This window comes from Taudactylus pleione, unplaced genomic scaffold (genome assembly GCF_031769625.1).
Source record: "Taudactylus pleione unplaced genomic scaffold, aTauple2 ptg001494l, whole genome shotgun sequence".
Lineage (NCBI taxonomy): Eukaryota > Metazoa > Chordata > Amphibia > Anura > Myobatrachidae > Taudactylus > Taudactylus pleione.
The window spans coordinates 1,179,844-1,199,860 of NW_028285892.1; the positions used below are offsets into that span (position 1 = coordinate 1,179,844).

Genomic DNA, 20,017 nt, shown 5'->3' on the forward strand with positions numbered 1-20,017 from the left:
TATATATATATATATATATATATATACAACTTGGGCACTCAGTGTCTAGTATGAAATGCATGATGATAGATCATATCCCTGCTTTGAGAAGAGGTGGTGACCGGGATGTTGCCTTACGTAAATGTGAAGCAAGATGGATTTTTGAGTTAGACACTCTAGTTCCAAAGGGACTTAATGAATCCAATCCACTTAATGTTTTTTTGAAATGATGTTGTTTTTTGTAATGATGGTATTTTGAAATGAGGGCTTCTATATATTTATGGGAGTCCCCATTTTTCCTTTTCCTTATTTAATGTTGTTTAGGGTCATTTCTTTATATATGACTTTTTATTGTTGATTATTATTTTTGTAATATATATTTTTTTCAATGTTTGGTTTTATGCTGACATATATACCTACACCAACGCATTGCTAATAATATTTTTTTGAAATGAGAACCCACTTTTGAACATTTATTCCCTGTGGTGTGTAGTTGTATTATCCTCCAGACCAGCAGGGGGTGTTATTGAGATATGTTGTGCTGCATGCCCTCTATTGTTTGGGTCCTTATGTGCCATTGAAGGCATTAGAGCAATAAACTTTTGCTGCTGAATGTGCAGATGACGTTGATCCCATTTTGGGCACTCTGACACTATTATAATGACAGCCCCATGAGAATGTCAGCGCTATTTGTAACTATAGCGCTGACGAACTCCCGACAATGATTTGTGCGCGACTTCCGGTTGTAGGTATGCGTCCCACTGCTGTGGAACGCATGGAACTTCCGGTAATAGCGCCGTTTTCTTTCTCTTATATCTGTTGTTTAATTCCATGTGGAAGTTGTTCTCGACGCTCTATGGGCGGTGGGACTCATTGCTAATAAGGAAATCATCTTAGTGTCGACTGGGATATGTTTGTTTAGTTGTTTATAATATGCAGTGACTATGTCCCAGCATACATTGTGTTTTGCGTGGGTGGAGCTCCACCTAATGGAAGTGGGTATATATGTCAGCTAGTGGTGGTGGTATTTAGTCTGTCTTTGGTTTTCAAGCTGAAACATGTCTGCTGTGATGTCCTGAAGAAGGTCCTACATAGGACCGAAACGTAGACTATGACTATTGCACTTTATGGCTCTATGCACTTTCTCCCTCAAGATGGGTAATTAAAAACCAATTTTCTTGTCAGCTACCTGGTGAGTGCCAATTCTTCTCATTTTTTATATTTCATGGGCTGTTTTGTCCTTAATTGAGCACCCCCAAGTTGATTCTGGTGCTGCAAGTGCGGACACTCTGTATGATTATTGTGTGTATATATATATATATGTGTGTGTGTATATATATATATATATATATATATATATGTGTGTGTGTGTGTGTGTATATATATATATGTGTGTGTGTATGTATGTATACTATATATATGTTGTACATATTTTTGTAAGTATGTGTGTGTATATATATATATATATATATATATATATATATATATACACTTACCTACTCTGTCGCTAACGGCATCTGCAGGTGTTTATTGCATTTGCTGATGCCAGCTCACCCACTTGGTCCAGTCGCTGATGAGGTCGGGCACACTAGACATCGTCTGGTGTGTACCTGCCTTAAGATTGGTGGTGGGATTAGCTGTTAGGGGCACCAGTCAAAATTTTGCCTAGGGCACCAAATTGGCTAGGGCCGGCTCTGCAGGGCCCTATTTAGCGCTCGCTAAAGCGGTTATATCATCCTTTCTGTATTGAACAAATAGCAGTAATCTAAGATTACCGCTGTTTGTCACTGCACTACTCTCGCCATCTTTAGATAATGGGGCAATGGGGACACGGCAACAGCCTTTCCGGCTTCAGCGAAGCGTTCCTGGCACTGCTGGGTCCCTATTGGGTTAACCAGTTATGCACCTTTACAGGCTGACGGTCGCACATGCACATGACAGAGTAGCCTGCTGCCAGCAGTTGAGCAGAGGACGTCGCTGGACCTCGCCGGCGAGGTAAGTACTGGTGAATACCAGTGGCATGTTCGTTTTTTTTATCACTGCGCAACTAATCGAAATATTTTGCTGCTATTTAGGATCGTTGTTAAATGGGGCCTTCAAACCAATCGTACCCATGGTTTTTTCTACACCATCTGGGTTTGGACTGTCACCGAGATCAATTGTAACCTTCCAAAACCTTTCACGATTTAGTGGCATGCCCATAGCAAACTTCCATATGGTGTAATCCTCTGCGCCTTTTAGTTTGATAAACCCCAGTATGGGCGTAGCTCCTGTGTGCATACTGCTTACTAACCTGATTACGCAGCTTCTGTGCTTTGGTTAGCTCTCTGTGCTGACACACGGTGCTGGAAACACTCTGTGCTGTCTTCACTCTGCGTTTTGTGTCTGTGTTCTGCTGGGCGTTGTGAAAGCTTGGGGTCTGTGTGACTGGGCCCATAACCTATTGGAATATCTGTGTACTATTGGCGGTGGTAAGTCAGAGTATTGTTGTACACACCAGTGGAAGTCCAGTACTTAACCAGTGGGGTGGTTTATTCACCAGTAATGTGATTTGTACAGCTGTACTCACAGTTATGCACTTACAAACATTAAAATGGAGTGGAGCGGAGCTTGAGCAAAGTATACAGGTCACCAGCCAGCAGAGGCGGATTTACCGCTAGGCAACGCAGGTGCACACTTAGGGCCTGGCCGCGGCCGCCGACGGGGATGTATAAGTGAGCAGGGCAGTAGGCATTTTTTTTTGCTGCCAGGCTCCAGTCAGCAGGCTGGGCAGGACGGAGCTTAGCGCCGTCCCCGTGCATCGTACAGCGCCACTCTGTCTTCTCTAGTGTCTTCTCCTCTCCTTCACTGTGCGCACGTGAGACAGGGGGAGTGAGGAGCCGAGAACCAGGGCCGGGACACACGGGTGCCGGAGTCCAGCAGTAGGAAAGTCCCACCCTCCGCCCCGTCGGTCGCAGTGAATATGTAAGCACAGGGGGAGGGCACAGTGAGTGACAGGGGCGGGGGGGCACACGGGATGGCACAGGGTGCCGAGACATCTAGCCCCGGACCTGCCGAGAACACAGACAGGAAGACAGAGAGGTGCGCTGCTGGATCACAGGTGAGGTTACTGCCTGACAGTCCTGCTGCCTTGTCCTTACTATCATGGGCAATTAAGCTCACCGCCTCCACAAACAGGGGGAGGAGAGGATCGGAACTTGGTTAGGGGGAAGGTGAAGTGAGGTGCCTGCCAGGGTTTGTACTGTTAGCAACAAGGGTGAGGGTCTAAGGGAGGTGAGGTGCCTATCAGTGCCTTTACTGTTTGGGGGGGGGGGGGCTGCCACTGCCTTTACCGTTTTTTGGGGGGCTAGGGGAGATGAGGTGTCTGCCAATGCAATTAATGTTTGGATGGGGGGCTAGGAGAGGTGAGCTGCAAATATCCCTCCCTGCTGTGTCCTATTACCTCAGTAATCTCCCTCGGGCTCCCAGAGCAGTCCTTCTATGAGAAGGGGCCAGGATATATATATATATATATATATATATATATATAACCACTTGCAGTGTGCGGTTGGGCTAATAAACACATGCTGAGTCATACATATATCAACGCAAACACACTCCAAAAGTGGTATATCCGTCTTATAAAATGGCCCCTGTTGTGACAACATCAGTAGGAGAAAAGGGGGGCCCCAAATCGTTGTCTTGCCCACATTTGCAGGAAGCCATAACCGTATTTATATATTACCTGGTGTTATGTGCACATGGGAGGTTGTGATACCTTCCAGCTAATTGTATTTAGGCAGAGGAGAAATGAGCGCGTTGGCAGAAGCTCACAGGGGTCACTGCTTGTTGTGATGCAATGCAACGCCATAAGCTGGGTGCGATTTGTCTACCTAGCGATGCAACAGATGACTGCACTGCCAACGGACTGACATATTGGGCGGCCTGTACACATAACACATTCCTGAGCCCGACTTGCCGATACTTCGACACCAGCCGCATCCCCCTGCATGGGGTCGTCAGTCGCATTGTCAAATCGACCTGACGATGCGACAGATGACCAAACAGGAGCGCTCTTGGTCGTTAGAAGTGCTTAAACACTGGCCGATATTGACAATGTGTCTGCCCAATGCGCTGGATCGGAGGACATTTCGTCTACATATCTCCTGGAATGGCCCGCTCTCCCTATACACTAATATCACAGATATCTCCTGCTTACCTTCCTCTCCTGGAATGGCCGCTGTCCCCATACACTAGTATCACAGATATCTCCTGCTTACCTTTCTCTCCTGGAATGGCCTCCTATCGACATACACTAGTATCACATATATCTCCTACTTACCTTCCTCTCCCGGAATGGCCCGCTGTCCCCATACACTAGTATCACAGATATCTCCTGCTTACCTTTCTCTCCCGGAATGGCCCGGTGTCCCCATACACTACTATCACAGATATCTCTTGCTTACCTTCCTCTCCCGGTTTGGCTGCTGTCCCCATACACTAGCATCACAGATGTCTCCTGCTTACCTTCCTCTCCTGGAATGGCCCGCTGTGTCCATACACTAGTATCACAGATATCTCCTGCTTACCTTCCTCTCCTGGAATGGTCCGCTGTCCCCATACACTAGTATCATAGCTATCTCCTGCTTACCTTTCTCTCCCGGAATGGCCCGCTGTCCCCATACACTAGTATCACAGATATCTCCTGCTTACCTTCCTCTCCCGAAATGGCCCTCTGTCCCCAAACACTAGTATCACAGATATCTCCTACTTACCTTCCTCTCCCGGAATGTCCCGCTGTCCCCATACACTAGTATCACAGATATCTCCTGCTTACCTTTCTCTCCCGGAATGGCCCGGTGTCCCCATACACTACTATCACAGATATCTCTTGCTTACCTTCCTCTCCCGGTTTGGCTGCTGTCCCCATACACTAGCATCACAGATATCTCCTGCTTACCTTCCTCTCCCGGAATGGCCCGCTGTCCCCATACACTAGTATCACAGATATCTCCTGCTTACCTTTCTCTCCTGGAATGGCCGCTGTCCCCATACGCTAGTATCATAGCTATCTCCTGCTTACCTTTCTCTCCTGGAATGGCCGCTGTCCCCATACACTAGTAACACAGATATCTCCTGCTTACCTTCCTCTCCCGGAATGGCCCGCTGTCCCCATACACTAGTATCACAGATATCTCTTGCTTACCTTCCTCTCCCGGAATGGCCCGCTGTCCCGCTCCTTCCCTATGGGAAGGAGTCTCGGGTAGCGAAGAGGGATCCTTTTGGACGTCCGGGCTTTATTCGTCTGCCTGAACTCGGGGCTACGCATGCGTACTGCCGAGTCGACTCGGTAGTGCTAAGTTTCACTGCTTCGAAAGGAGCAGTGAAGTGTTTTGGGGAGAGAAATGATTTTCAGATCAGCTGTCTCCGCGCCGGAAGAATGAATGGTATTGCTTCGCGCTTGCAGTGAGTTAGTATGTTAATACTAGTATGATAATTAACATAATGAATAGACTCCTTAGGTGTGCACACAAAGATGTTGATGAGAAGGATCATGGACATTGGACGTAGAAAAAAATTAGAATATTCTCCTCTTTCTTCCACTTTCATGTTCTCTTTGAATACAACCCATTGGGGCAGCTGCAGAGTTGACTGAACTCTGCCTACGTGGGGACGTTACAGATCAAGATGCATTTTCTTCACAATGATACATATTCCCTGTGGGCTTCCGTCCTTCCTGTGCCCCAATGCAGAAAGCATGGAACAGAACGCAGGGAGGTCAGACCCTGTCGTGTGCACATACTGTACCTTTACCCGCACTCCGTCAATGCTAGCTAATTGCTGATTGGTTACTATATGTTACTGCACTCCCTGCTTAATCTCTCTGACTTGCTCTATGTCCCTGTGCGGTGTAGCGTCCCTCCTGTGTAGACAGTAAGTGCAGGCTGCGTACAGTACTATACACAGCTGATGAATCCATTTTATGCACTGCAGGTCCTTGACAACCTTGACACCCATTTAAGCACTTCTGAATATTTCCGCTTCTTCTGGTTCCCACACACGGAGAATGTCAGCATCTTCTACCAGGACCCCACCGACAAGGTACTAGCTCCTCATGGGTTAAAGTGGGGAGGTAGGGGGGGTGGTAGATGTACTGGGGTAAACATCAGTCTATGTCGCACACAACTTAACTAGCACTTGGGCTTGCCTGTCCTGGGATGTGTAGTCCCACAACATCTGAGGTGCCACGCGTTGCCTACCCCTGATTTAGAGGATGCTTAGGCATGTCTGGGTGATGTAATAATCTTACACAACCATTTACCAGAAGTAGCTCTATAGATCCAGTCAGCTATGTGAACCTCCATATAGTCAGGGTTGTCCTTGAATATGCAGGAGTTCAAAACCTGAGAAGTCATTAATAACTATGCTGATGCCCAATAAGCCATAGATGATGGGGTACATCCTTCCTGGTGGTGACACTTGGAGAGCAGAGGATCCTCCCCTACTACCTCTGCGGGGCCAATCATGTGAGATGCGTGTTCCTGCGCTCATAGAAAGATCTCTGCCCGCACCTCCATAGGCTGCAAGCAGAGATCAGCCTCCGCCCACGGCCATTGAACTCGGCCCAGAAGCTGGTCAATCTCCAACTCACAGCATCAAATGTCATCTCTTCTAGAATTGTCACCAGCACGACCCCCGCATTTAAACCACTTGCGATCTACAGTATATTGTTCTTTTTTTCCATTTACTGACCATGAAATAAAACACTTCCACCCTTGGCTCCAAGATTCTTCACCAAACATAGTCCTGGTCCTTGTAAAGGCCTGTAACTTCAACCATCTGGGTACAGATTTGGTCAATAGCTCGTCTTCAGGACCGCTGTATGGCCCCAATCACATCCTTCAGAGAAATGGAAGGAAATCTCATTATTTTCCTCAGGCCATAAGACAAAACAACGCATCTCGCACCAAAGAAGTACTGTAGACTCGAACCAGGGTAGAACTATTTGTTCATCCTAGGGAGCATCGAAGGGGCCAGACCTAGGAACACCTGCCATACACGGCTGACATTGTGAACTCCATAGTTCGCACTTAACAATGAAAGACTCCCTTATATTTTTATGCTTTGTGTAAATGTTACTGGACTTTAATCCCACGTTGCATTACAGATGGGTCTCTCCTCGGAGGTAATGTATGCACTCACTTTGCTTGAAATGAAATATACAATTTGCTGTATGAAGTATTCCTAACAGATGAATGAGAATTGGAATTACAGATGCCTTTGCTTTATAAATGATCCGAGCTAGACAGCCTCATTGTCCTGAAAATGGAGAATTAACTGCATCTCTCAATAGATGACTGATCAGTGTACTGGAATAATTCTCCCGGTCCGTGATTGCCCATTACTGCTGGATTTGGCTGGAGACGGACATTAATCTAATTAATTGATATGGAAATGTACTAACTGCTGATTTATTTTTGCACAGCCCCCGTCTTCCATCGCTAACTGGTTCCGGGACTGTTTTGTGGGGTACTACCTGCTGGAATTCCTCCTCTGGATAAGGTACCGTGCAGCTAAGGCTAGGCAGTAGCAATTCTCTCAGTCATGTCATACTGTATATTATATACACTGTATATACCAGCATTTGTAGGTAAAGGTTAAATCCACAGAAAAATAAATTTTCAATTTTCGCACGCAGCCAAAGTATGCAAATCCCGCGATCGCACGGCAAGGCAGCACGCCCACTATGTCTTGGCGTGCGATCGCGGTATGTATTTAGACAACCACCAGCCTGTCATAAGACCCTCACGTTCCCTTAGTAACATATGTCATCTCCAGGAAGTGTATGCAACAATCGGTAACACTGAGTAACATCGGATCCATACGCAGCACTTGTGGCTGACCATACCCTACCGCGAGCACTGCGAGTGCTTCAGTGTGTAATTCAGCCACGTGACGTGTACTATGACGCTGCTTCTTAATTATGCACGACTCTAGAATGGCATTAAGACGCTCAGACATGCCTGCGTTCGCACCACCACAACCGTTTCCATCGACAATCCCCAGTCACCACCCACAAACGGCTCGCCCTGTCGCCCTGTGGCTATGCGCTGCGAGTGAGTGCTTCCCGATCACAAGGACTAGTTTGCGCTCTGCGTTTTATACGCATGCTCACATTGCAAACATCGGCAGGCTACGTGCGGACGCAGCCTAGCGAGCGGGTCTGAATCAAGTCCTGAATCGCAGCCGGTGATCCAAAAGCATTTTTCTCGGCAATTACCTATTTGACAGCAGCTCGAAACCCAAACACAGTCACTGGCTTGAATTAGCTATGGCTTTGTGCATGCAGTATTAGTGATTCTAGCACGGCACGGATTACACTGCGCCCCGTGAGAGTTGTCAGGACCATGCTGCCATACTTGGTGGTTGTCAGTCACAGGGAAGAATTACCAGTGAAGGCTAATCCAGTTCAGCTAGTTTGTTGGCAAATAATAAAATCAATTACTTGGTGGAATTATCCTTAAAAGAAGTAACCCACCCAAAACTATAATTTAACACTAACCCCCTCTTATCCCCTTCTAGCAAAACCAAGGTGTCCGGTGTCTAAGGGTGGGGTACACATTAGGACAACTGGCAATCGTGCAGATGGTCGGGGCGATTTCCCTTCACCCTGGATCGTCACAGATTGCCGGTACACACTAGACGGTTTAGTGAACGACAGAGCTATACATTGTCCTGTCCGCCATTAAAAGGGCACTGCCGCACAATATCCATTGATTGATCATGGAGCACAGTCAATCAAATGTTCATGTACTGTATGTCGTCAGCTGGAACGCGCAACTGTGCACACACTGGATGATGTAGCCGATTTGTCGTTCCAATACGGAAAATCGTCCCAATATCATTCTAGTGTGTACCCACCATTAGCATGGTAGATACTCACCACTTGGCGCCTGCCTAATGGCCCATACTCCTGCTGCCTCCGCAAATGGAGGGGTCTTTGAAACAAGCCCCCTGTAGACCTGTATTTGGGGGGTGTTACACTACAATTCTTTAATGACTTAAACAGCCACAGTTCCCGGTGTCACCAACATTGTGACAGGGCTGAGATTTCAGGCAATTGGGGCAATGTCGCATCATATGAGGCCATGGAACAACTGTGATGGCAGAATATCACCCTAATCAAATTATCAGGCCTGGCAGAAAATGCGCTCGGCATATGAGGCCACCAGCTCGCATTTTACAGGACTCTGGAAGCCAGAAATTATCTGAAATATTGATTAAATATTGTTTCTATATTATATTTATATTGTATTTAGGGCCTGATTCAGACCCGGTCGCAAGCGCTGAGCGCTCGCAACCGGGTCCATGGTGGCCCAGAGCGCATGCGCACGACGGAGCCAGCTCCGTCATGTGCGAGACCCGGATAGCGACAGTCACTCCGTCGCTCCGGGTCTCGCAACAATGGGGGCGAGCTGTCGATGTTGATTGACAGCTCGCCCCGTTTGGAAGGCGGGCCGGGGGGGTGGCAGCCCAAACGGAGGCGTTCCCATGGCCTGATGGTCGCGATGGTCTTGACCATGCCTTTACCACATAATTATAAATCGTCTTCTTTATCATTAAATAGAGCCCATAGATACAAAATTGCAGAGCTTTGTGGAAGAAAGAGAGAGGCAAAGGGGCATATCCTATTGAGAGCGCTATTTTTGCAGCAAAAACTTAGCATATAGCGCCCATTTTTTAATTACCGTGGGTATGTGTGCTCCCGATTTAAAAAAAATAAAAATAAAAGGGGGGGCATAATTTTTATTTTTTAAACGGATAAAAAGGAAAAAAAGCACCTAAAGGACTAGAACAGAAGGAGATTTTGGGTAATTTTAGGTCAATAAAAAAATAAAAATAAAATGTAAAAAACAATTTCTAAGAATAAACTTTTTTTCCGTTTTATTTCAAATTAAACAAAAAATGAAAACAGAAAAAAGTAGAAAAATAATGGAATTAGGAGTAATGCTAGACCATTAAAAAAATAAAATAAATAAAAAGTAAAAAAAAAAAAATTATGGCAATTATTGTTTCGTTTAAATATTTACTTTCATTAAATTTGGGGTGCATAACTCAAGGAAAAAGTTGATTTTGCAGTAATTTGAAGTCATTATTGGTTTTACCAACCAATAATGACATGTAATTATTGGTCTAATTAAGCTCTTTGGAAAGCTCCAATTGCATAATTAGTCATTAGGAGGGGTTTTGAAGGTTTTTTATAAAAATAATGATTTTAGGAAAAAATGGACTGGCTCTGAATGTGCACAAAATAAAGAAAAATAGTGAGAGCCCCCCCCTAAAAAAAATTAATAATCTTGCACCCAATTGTATACCAAAAATCTTGCACCTGCAGGAAATACGCATTTTTTGGAAAATTCGCTCCCAATCGGATATTTCCCCATGAAAGCGAGACAGCAAAAGGCAGAGGAAGACACAGGAAGAGACAGGGGGGCTGATTCACTATGGATCGCTATTCTGCATATACGCACGCAACTGCGTTGCTACAGTAAGATCAGCTGTGATATTTAAATGTTTGCAATCGCATTGAGATCGCAGCCAGACATGAGGACGCCCACTTCCCCTTACATCCGCATACTTGGCCAACATTTAGAAACAATCGGTAACATCGGACCCATACGCAGTTAATGAAGCCCAGACCTCACTCCGGAATTTCTTACTTCAGCGCACGCTATGAGTACTCAGACGGTATCTGGTTTCGCAGTGGCTAATTTATGCACGCCCATGCAACGGCGTTGAGACGCACTGACACGCCTGTGTTCGCCCAACCCCAGGCCCCCCCACCCTCCAGTCACCGCCCACAAACGGTACTTCCTGTCAGTCACTCTGCCATGGGTGTGTGTATCCTCTGCGATCACTGTGGCTAGTTCGCGCACTGTGATGCATGTACAGTACGCAACAATCGACCGATTGCGTGCGTATAAGCAACTGCGTTCCTTGCTGAATCAGGCCCAGAGAAAGACAGAGAAATAACGATAGACAGAGTCGTTTCCAGACCTTTGATGGCTGCATTTATTTAGAACTTATCTCTCGCTGTCAGGGAAATGAATGTTGCTATAACACAGCGTCATACTGTATATAATGGATCAGCCTGCCCATGATTGCAGCCATTTAACCCCTGTAAGCATCCTTTGATGAGAGAGGTGTATGTACAGCATAGCACAGATATACATTATTCAGCACAGAGACATCAAAGACTTTCTGATACATGCGCCATTCTTTCATGTCACGTCGATTTGCATTTCATAGGAAAACACATCTGCGCTCCGGAATGTCCCAAATGATACAGAGGCAATGTGTGCAAAGTGTCAGCCCCTGTACTGTACTAATACTCGTACACGTGATACACAATAAACGGCTCTAAAGGTAACGCCCCTTAGATATCTGCATACATTAGAAACATATCATTTAAACCAGTTAAATTGCCTAATAATATTTATAACATTTATGTGCTGGGTGCAGAGGAATTCAGTGTATTTAGGGCTGAGAAGGAACTGATTGCACCGCAGGTAACAGATATACTCGGGGGGATTCCGGGGGCTGCAGACACACAGATTCTGCGTAGACTGTGCTGTAAGTCATTTATACTTACGGCATTGGAAAGGACGGGGCCTATTCATTAAACCTAAAAAATCTCTGGAGATAATTAGCTTTAGAACTCTCATGGACTTCTAGCTAATTATAGGTGGAATTCATCATTCCACCTCTCCATAAGTATCTATTCCGAAAAGCTGTCATTTTTGCGATGACAGCTTTTCGGGAAATAGATACTTTTCCCTGTCTACACTACCTTATCGCATCTGGAAACAGTGCTGCGCATGCGCTGTTACATCTGTAAAACCAGCGCATGCGCAGCACTGCCTACAGATGCGTTAAGTTTCGTTGTATTAAACATCTCATCTGCCAGAGTGTGGGGGTGAAAACTTCCCCGTCCGGCGATCCCCGTCTAAGCACACAGCTAGTGCTGATGCACTGTGTCTCCCTTCCCGGGCCGGCTCCAATGGGCATGTGCAGGATCTCGCAAGCGTCGTGAGATCTCGCGTGCAGCCCCTGGAGCGTTATTTCCATGCATCCTCCGTCAGCATCAGCCCTAGTTGTGCCCCTCTCTACTCTGTGCTTACAGTAATTACATAACATTAGACGCGTCACCCCATGACCCAGGAAGGATGTAATTACATTACCGGTAGATGGGATGCCGACAGTGGAAGCCCAACCCGGGACTAAAGATAGGTGTCGAAATAATAATATTAATTTAGGACCAGCCCTTCATACATTTACTTGTATAATAATGTATAATAATAATAGTAATAATACTGCTCAGTTTAGCATCAGTTATACCTTAATTAAATCCTGTCTGTTTGGCGTCGATAAGATGCAAACCAAGGATCCCCCTATATATGTACATGCTGCCATCTTGACGTGCGACTACCTATGAGACGGGCGCATTTACGTAAGAAGGAAACATCGCACAACAGGAATCTCCTCGGTGGTTGCTGATAAATAACCCTGGAATCAGCTAATGAGCCGGCACCACACGGAATGTATAAAGGACAACGACCATTACTCAGTCTATCAGGAATACTGACTCTGTTTTCCTGCGGTTAGGGATAAAACGTAACGGTCCTGGCATATGTGCTAATGCCGTCCTTTCATGGTGACTGAGAGGTAACATGAAATAGATTTCACCTTTTTATCTCCTCTTTGAACATAACGTTCCCCCGGTATAATGTCTTTCATTAAATCACAGTACAGTAAATGCGTAATTAGAGGAGGCAGAAAGTCGCTGGACGGGATGCCGGGTTCTCGCGCTGGCTTTGGAAAAATAAATGTCATTTGGTGACAAATGAATTCAGAAATTTAATGAATTCATTATTAATGTGCAGTTACTGTATGAAAGAGAATAATGTTAATTAAAGTTACGTGGGGATATGGCTGGGGATTAGCGCCACTGTATATAGTTTTGTCTTAAACTTTTATCGAGTTAGTAACTTAAGTTAGCTCACGGCGCACAGCTCGGCCGGCAAGCTTAGACAAGGGGTCTTGCCGTGAGGCCATGGCAGGGGCGTTTCTAGCGAGGAGGGGGCCCGTGTGCAGTCTCCGACACGGGCCCCCTCCTCTCCGCCCGGCTGCCGGCAGCGCACTGAGCTGTGCGCGGCCAGTGCCGGAGTTATAGACTCTGGGCACTAGAGTGTGCCCAGAGTCTATAATGTATGTACAGGTCACTGGGAAAATGTCCGCGACGGCCATTTTCACTGTACTGCACACGCGCATACGACGGAAAAATGGCCGCCGCTGCCATTTTCCAGTCGTTTTACAGCGCCTGACCCCCGCGCCGACATGGGACTCCGGAGAGGTAAGTAATATTATGGGTGCAGGGTGTGTGGTGCGGGGACCCCCTGGACCCAGGGGCCCGTGTTTCCCACACACCCTGCACCCATTATAGATACGCCCCAGGGCTATGGTCCCAGACTCGTGGCGCACCCCCGTGATGCCCACTTTGGATGCCGGCCCAAATTACAGTCCTAATTCAGAGATGGACGCAGCAGTGATGCTAACGTATGGTAATGCTGCAGAAAGTGTCTGAGGAGAACAGACGCCTGCTGACAGCATCGCAGATCCCAGTGCTGCGTCCTAAGTCACAGCCTAAGATCTTTTGCCATCCACATCTGAGTAACGCAGCAGCTCTGAGGGCATAACACCGGCCGCCAACCTCAATCCCTCTCTTCGCCGACACCGGGCGCCCACTGCTTACAGAGCGTTGAGCGGCAGCCAACTCTGAAGGACAGCAGTCGCAGCCTCCCACCTTCATGTGATTCCGCCTCCCGAGTCCCGGCAACTTCAAGACCTGCATCTATTCGGACTGGAGAGAAGTAATGACGTTTCTCCGCCCAAGGCTCCCACAGTTCCTTGAGTGAGGTGTGTGTGAGGAGCTGTTGGTTGGGTCAGGCAGGGAGCGCCACTCTGTGCAGTAATTATCGCGGCGCTGTGCGAATGACTGTCCTGTCACTGTGACTGTCCAGTAGAACCAGCCAGGTGAGGTCCAGTGAGTGAGTGACAGTGACGGGGCGGCTGTATCCAGCAGTAGGTCCCAGCCGTTGTCACTGTGAGTGACTGACACGGTGCTCTTGTCTTTCAGAACTTTACAGTTAAAGTAAACACAGCCAGCTTGGGTCACAATAACTCTAAAGTAAGGTTAAAATTGGTTTGAAAATACAGTTACAATCTACTGTTTAATTGCAAAATATAGCTGTTAGATTGTGTGCCAGAAAAAACGCTAAGCTTTTATTTTCCCCAAATACTTCATATATCACTTCCATTCCCGCATTATTATCCGGTACACGTATACTGACAGAGCAAGTGGTTACAGTCATAAAGTGTGCAGTGTTCTGTTTGCTAATCTCTTTGCTTCTGGAGAGGTTATACTGTACCTTGTATTGCTGGTCTCAAACAAGCAGACTGGAAAGTAGCTAATGATGTTAGGGGGTAATACTGTGTGGTGTAATGTGACTAATGAACACTACTGTGTGGTCTAATGTAACTTGGTAGTATTCTGTGGCCACACCTCTTCCCCATGAAGCCACGCCTATATATTTCTGGCACAGGGCACCAACATGTCTAGTTACAAACCATCAGGTTTGTGTACTTCTGTGAATGATACTCCTAGTTCAGTACATATACAGTGGCAGAACAGCAGAATATAGGGGGAGATGTATTAACGGCGACATCGCCATTGCGGTACATCCCCCCCGACTTCGCGTACATACCACGGTTCATTACCGCGGTATGTACCAAGGATTTCGCAAAAGACAGCTCTCTCGATGAGAGCTGTCCTTTGCGATGCTGCCGGGCAGAGGGACTTCCGGGTTGATCACCCAGATCGGATCCCTCCCAGCCCCGAGCGTCGCGCTAAGAAGCCCATAGGCTTCTATTGGGTAACGCCACCTGAAGGTGGCGTTACCTAGCGACGCGAAGCATTCTGCTGCTTAATACATACAGGGAATGCGGTAAAACTCCCGAAAACTGCATTTTGGGGGGTTTTACCGCATTTTGCCGTTAATACATCTCCCCCATATTCCCTTGTTTGTCACCATCTACTGAATGTAATAAATCTGCAACCTCCTCGTTTCAGAAAGCGGGTCTATAAAGCCCTTTCAAGTTGCAGAAACGTAGTGGACAGATTAAGGGCCCTGATTCAGTAAGGAATGCAGACGCATGCAATCGTTCCATGTTTTTGCTCTGCGTATGCATCGCAGTGTGTGTGCACGAACCGGCCAGTGCCGTGGAGTATGCGTACGCAGGGAGTCCGCAGCCCCAGGGACAAGTGATTGACAGGAAGTGGGCGTTTGTGGGTGGTGACGGGGGCGTGGTCGGGCAAACGCAGGCGTGCCTGTGCGTTTGGACGGCGCATTAGGGACGTGCATAATTAAGCCCTTGCGGAGGTCTAGTTGCACGCAGGAAGTCTCGCTCTGTCTGTGGGAGGGTCAGGTCAACCACTATTGTGCAGATGGGTCCGATGGTTCTCGATGTTACCGCTGTCTTGCCAGGTATAGAGGACGCACGTAAAGGGAAGTGGGTGGTATTATGTAATGATGGGCATCTGCTTATTTTGCTTTGATTGCCGTGCGTATGCATTCATTAGCATGCGGCCGGGTGCGTGCGGGCGCACACTTGCGTTCCTAGTTGAATCAGGCCCTAAATCCTGTACTTCCTAAAAAAATGGAAAAGCTTCTCTTTAAAGAGCAATAAGCGGGCAGGGGGGATGGGGAAGAGGGTCTGGGCTTAAACTTGCAGTAGACACTTACGGTCAGCAGCCGAAACAGCCAAAAGCAGTTTTTTTGGTTTTTTTTTTTTACAAGCTCCGGATACAGAGACAATGGACGGCAACATACCCGGCATTGTCCACTCAGGGCCTTACTCAGCAATGTACGCGAACCCGATGGTTAGAACTCATCTCCGATAGGGTCTGCGCATGAGCAGGACCAGCTCTAGGCATCTGCAGCATGGGTCCTACAATCTCGCTCACAGTCGTCCCATCCGCCCCCTAGCTGCAGCATGCTGTGGTGTTTTTTGGGGGCATGGCTAGCTGTTTCTGCAAGGGACGAGGCCAGGGACTGCTTTGGTGGACCCAGATTTCTTGGACTCGCAGGTGACCCGGCACTGGACCGTCTGAGGTAAACTTCAGCGTCTACGGACAATGCACTCAGATCGCACATCCAATGCAGTAGGTGTTTATTTCGTACAGACACCCTCTGCTGCATTTGCATTTTGTTGGACGGGATTGTTCAGGTGCTTCTGTGCACCACCGTCCATCTCCAAATCAGGCCCAGAATACAATGGAAAAAAATTCCACCGGATGAGTAACAGAGAATCTCCTGCGTCCCCATTCGTTTGATAAAAGGAGAATCTCATAGCCAATGCTCTAGATCAGCTCCAAGGGATCCTCGCGTAGGACAGGAGTGATCGCCAGTCAGTTTGAATTGGTAGCAACCGTATAGGGATAAATACGCCCCATGGTACACGTTCACTAATAATTCAGCATAAGTATTCACAGTGAGGAGCTGAGTTGGGAACCCTAGGAAGTGGCGCAAAGCATCTGGTAGTCAGCGTCGGATAACGTTTCGGCCATAGAGCAATACTCCAGTCAGAAACGGCGTAGTCAATGTCGCCTCTCAAAACGCCATAATGCGCTTTAATAGCCCGTCGAGGAGGGACGGTGATAAGAAAGCATATGCAGTGTCATGCTTATATAATTTTGGCATTGGAAAAACCCAAATTATGGGTATTAAAAACACCTTGGCGAAAGGTGATACATTTTCGTGTGGAGACGTTACCCAGGTCCCTAACCATGCAGATATCCTGCCCAGTCCATAATGTGAAGGCAGGATCGGAGCAGGGCTGTATGTCACCCTGTGCTGGCCCCGCCCCCCACCACTAACATCATGATGTTACCCCAACAGGGTGGAGCCACCTGCATTAGGAAGTAGAGCATCACCCAGAGTGTCCTTAGCGTGCTCCATGTGTGTCACCACGCTGCAGGGAGAGTGTCCTTAGGATGCTCCATGTGTGTCACCACGCTGCAGGGAGAGTGTCCTTAGGATGCTCCATGTGTGTCACCACGCTGCAGGGAGAGTGCCCTTAGCGTGCTCCATGTGTGTCACCACGCTGCAGAGAGGGTGTCCTTAGCGTGCTCCATGTGTGTCACCACGCTGCAGGGAGAGTGTCCTTAGCGTGCTCCATGTGTGTCACCACGATGCAGAGAGAGTGTCCTTAGGATGCTCCATGTGTGTCACCACGCTGCAGGGAGAGTGTCCTTAGCATGCTCCATGTGTGTCACCACGCTGCAGGGAGAGTGTCCTTAGGATGCTCCATGTGTGTCACCACGCTGCAGGGAGAGTGTCCTTAGGATGCTGCATGTGTGTCACCACGCTGCAGGGAGAGTGTCCTTAGCATGCTCCATGTGTGTCACCACGCTGCAGGGAGAGTGTCCTTAGGATGCTCCATGTGTGTCACCACGCTGCAGGGAGAGTGTCCTTAGGATGCTCCATGTGTGTCACCACGCTGCAGGGAGAGTGTCCTTAGGATGCTCCATGTGTGTCACCACGCTGCAGGGAGAGTGTCCTTAGGTTTCTCCATGTGTGTCACCGCGCTGCAGGGAGAGTGTCCGGACATAGGGCCTGATTCAGACCTGCTCGCGATTGGGTGCTATACTACTGCAGCGGTGTGATTGGGATACAGACAAGGCTAGGGCTGATGGGAGTGTACTATACAAGCTTTGTATTCATTTCCTATTGGTGTGATTCTTTACAATGATTTTATATGGGTTGTTGATCATGTAGGATTCCATATATCAGTGCCAGCCCCACCCCCGAACGCATGACATAATGACATCAAAGGTTGATCTAGTCTTGTGAATGGTCTACTGTTCTACTGACTGCCTACAGGTTGGCCTGGTCCTATGAATGCTCCACTGCTCTGATTGGCTACAGGAAGGTCTAGTCATGTGAATGCCCCACTGCTCTGATTGGTTACATGTTGGTCTGGTCCTGTGGATCCTCTACTGCTCGGATTAGTTAACGGTTGACCTGGTCCTGCAAATGTTCTACTGTTCTGATTGGCTACATAGTGGCCTTTTTCCTGTGAATGTTCTAATGCTCTTTGGGAAAACGACACATTTGTTTATTATTATTATTAGTAATAGTAATAATATTTACCATATAGCATTTTGCATGTAGTGTAGCTTCTATTAAAAGCTCATTGGATTATTGTACCCTTGTGTCTCTTGTACCTGAACACCAGAGCAGCCGGGGACTGACACTCAGCTTCAGGCTAACGGAGTTTTCCAGTCTGGCGTGAAATAGAGACGTTGTGTTCAGACACCTTCCGCTGTACCTGGCAGCAGCTAATTTACTTTGGCCATTCTGAATCTGGTCAGGTCATTAATCATCTCCGATGCTGTACTGAGAGGAGAGAAAAGTGTCATGTTATCCGTTTTCTAGCTGATCATGAGGTTTGATGTCGATGTAGCTCTTATAGCATCTACTATGTAATTTGCAGATACAGTACCAGGAGACAATGTTCTAGATTGTAACATGTTATAGCGGGCGGGATGCACTAAGATCTATTATGCGATCAAACCCCCGAAAATGGCGTTTTCAGGGGGTTTGACCACATCGCTCATATGCACCAAGCTTTAGGAAGCAAAACTTTCTGCAGCTGGGAGCCGATGGGCAAAGCTATCTTCTCATGGCGTTGCCCAGTAAAAGCCTATGGGCTTCTCTTCGCAAAGTTCCCATCTCATCCCTCCTCAGTGTCCCCCATGGCGTGCGTCTTTGTGCGCATGTACAGAAGGACGCCAAAGGGACTCCTGAGTCCTAACCCCGGAAGTCCCTCTCTCACAATGGGTCCTGTGTGATTTTATTCCTGCATACCGGCGTTATTTACACCAGCATGCATCTCTCATACTGGGCGGGATACCTACAAAATGCCATGCTTCATGCATCTCACCCAGTATAAGAACTGGGAATAGAACAATAAAGATGCTTGTATATATATTAAGCTTGTTTGACCTTGGCACATAAGTTATACAGTGGGAGGAGCAGGTACCCCAGCAGCACAGAGTATATCAGGAGATGAGTGATGTGTTAGTGAGGACAGGGCTGCATGTGACAGGGGCAGTGACATGATGTGAGGAGGGGAATGGAGTTTACAGGAAGCCGCAGACCGAGTATTATACAGTGGATGGAGCAGGGTCCCCAGCAGCACAGAGTATATCAGGAGATAAGTGATGTGTCAGTGAGAACAGGGACGTGTGTGACAGGGGCAGTGACATGATGTGAGGAGGGGAATGGAGGCAGCAGGTAGCCACAGACTGAGAGTTATATAGTGGGAGGAGCAGGGTCCCCCAGTAGCACAGAGTATATCAGGAGATGAGTGATGTGTTAGTGAGGACAGGGCTGCATGTGACAGGGGTAGTGACATGACGTGAGGAGGGGAATGGAGGCAGCAGGAAACCACAGACTGAGAGTTATATAGTGGGAGGAGCAGGTTCCCCAGCAGCACAGAGTATATCAGGAGATAAGTGATGTGTCAGTGAGGATAGGGCTGCATGTGACAGGGGCAGTGACATGATGTGAGGAGGGGAATGGAGGCAGCAGGAAGAAGTAAGAATATGATTCAGGCATACACCCTTTTTTCTAAAACTGTGCTCTCCCAAAGCTTAGAATATTGATCACCTCTGTGAAATGTTAGTACTGTGAGTTGGCCCCTCCTCATTGTTGAACCCTCATGCTGTAGAGCAGTGATTCCCAACCTCGGTCCTCAAGGCACACCAACAGTCCTGGTTTTAGTGATATCCATGCTTAAGCACAGATGGTTAAATCAAAATAAATGAGGTACTAATTAAGTCACCTGTGCTTAAGTATGGTTATCCTTAAAACCTGGACTGTTAGTGTGCCTTGAGGACCGTGGTTGGGAACCCCTGCTGTAGAGAGTAACATAT

General features: G+C 47.4%; 1 protein-coding gene across 2 annotated transcripts in view; it reads left to right on the forward strand.

Moving 5' to 3' along the window:
- The window catches only part of LOC148442495 (L-gulonolactone oxidase-like), a 367,708-nt gene that overhangs the window by 117,660 nt on the left and 230,031 nt on the right, over nucleotides 1-20,017 (forward strand). For both annotated transcript variants that reach the window (XM_088463888.1, XM_088463887.1), the window contains exons 7-8: nucleotides 5,953-6,060; nucleotides 7,445-7,521. In XM_088463888.1, coding sequence (XP_088320014.1) covers nucleotides 5,953-6,060; nucleotides 7,445-7,521 — 185 coding nt within the window. The remainder of the gene's footprint in view (nucleotides 1-5,952; nucleotides 6,061-7,444; nucleotides 7,522-20,017) is intronic.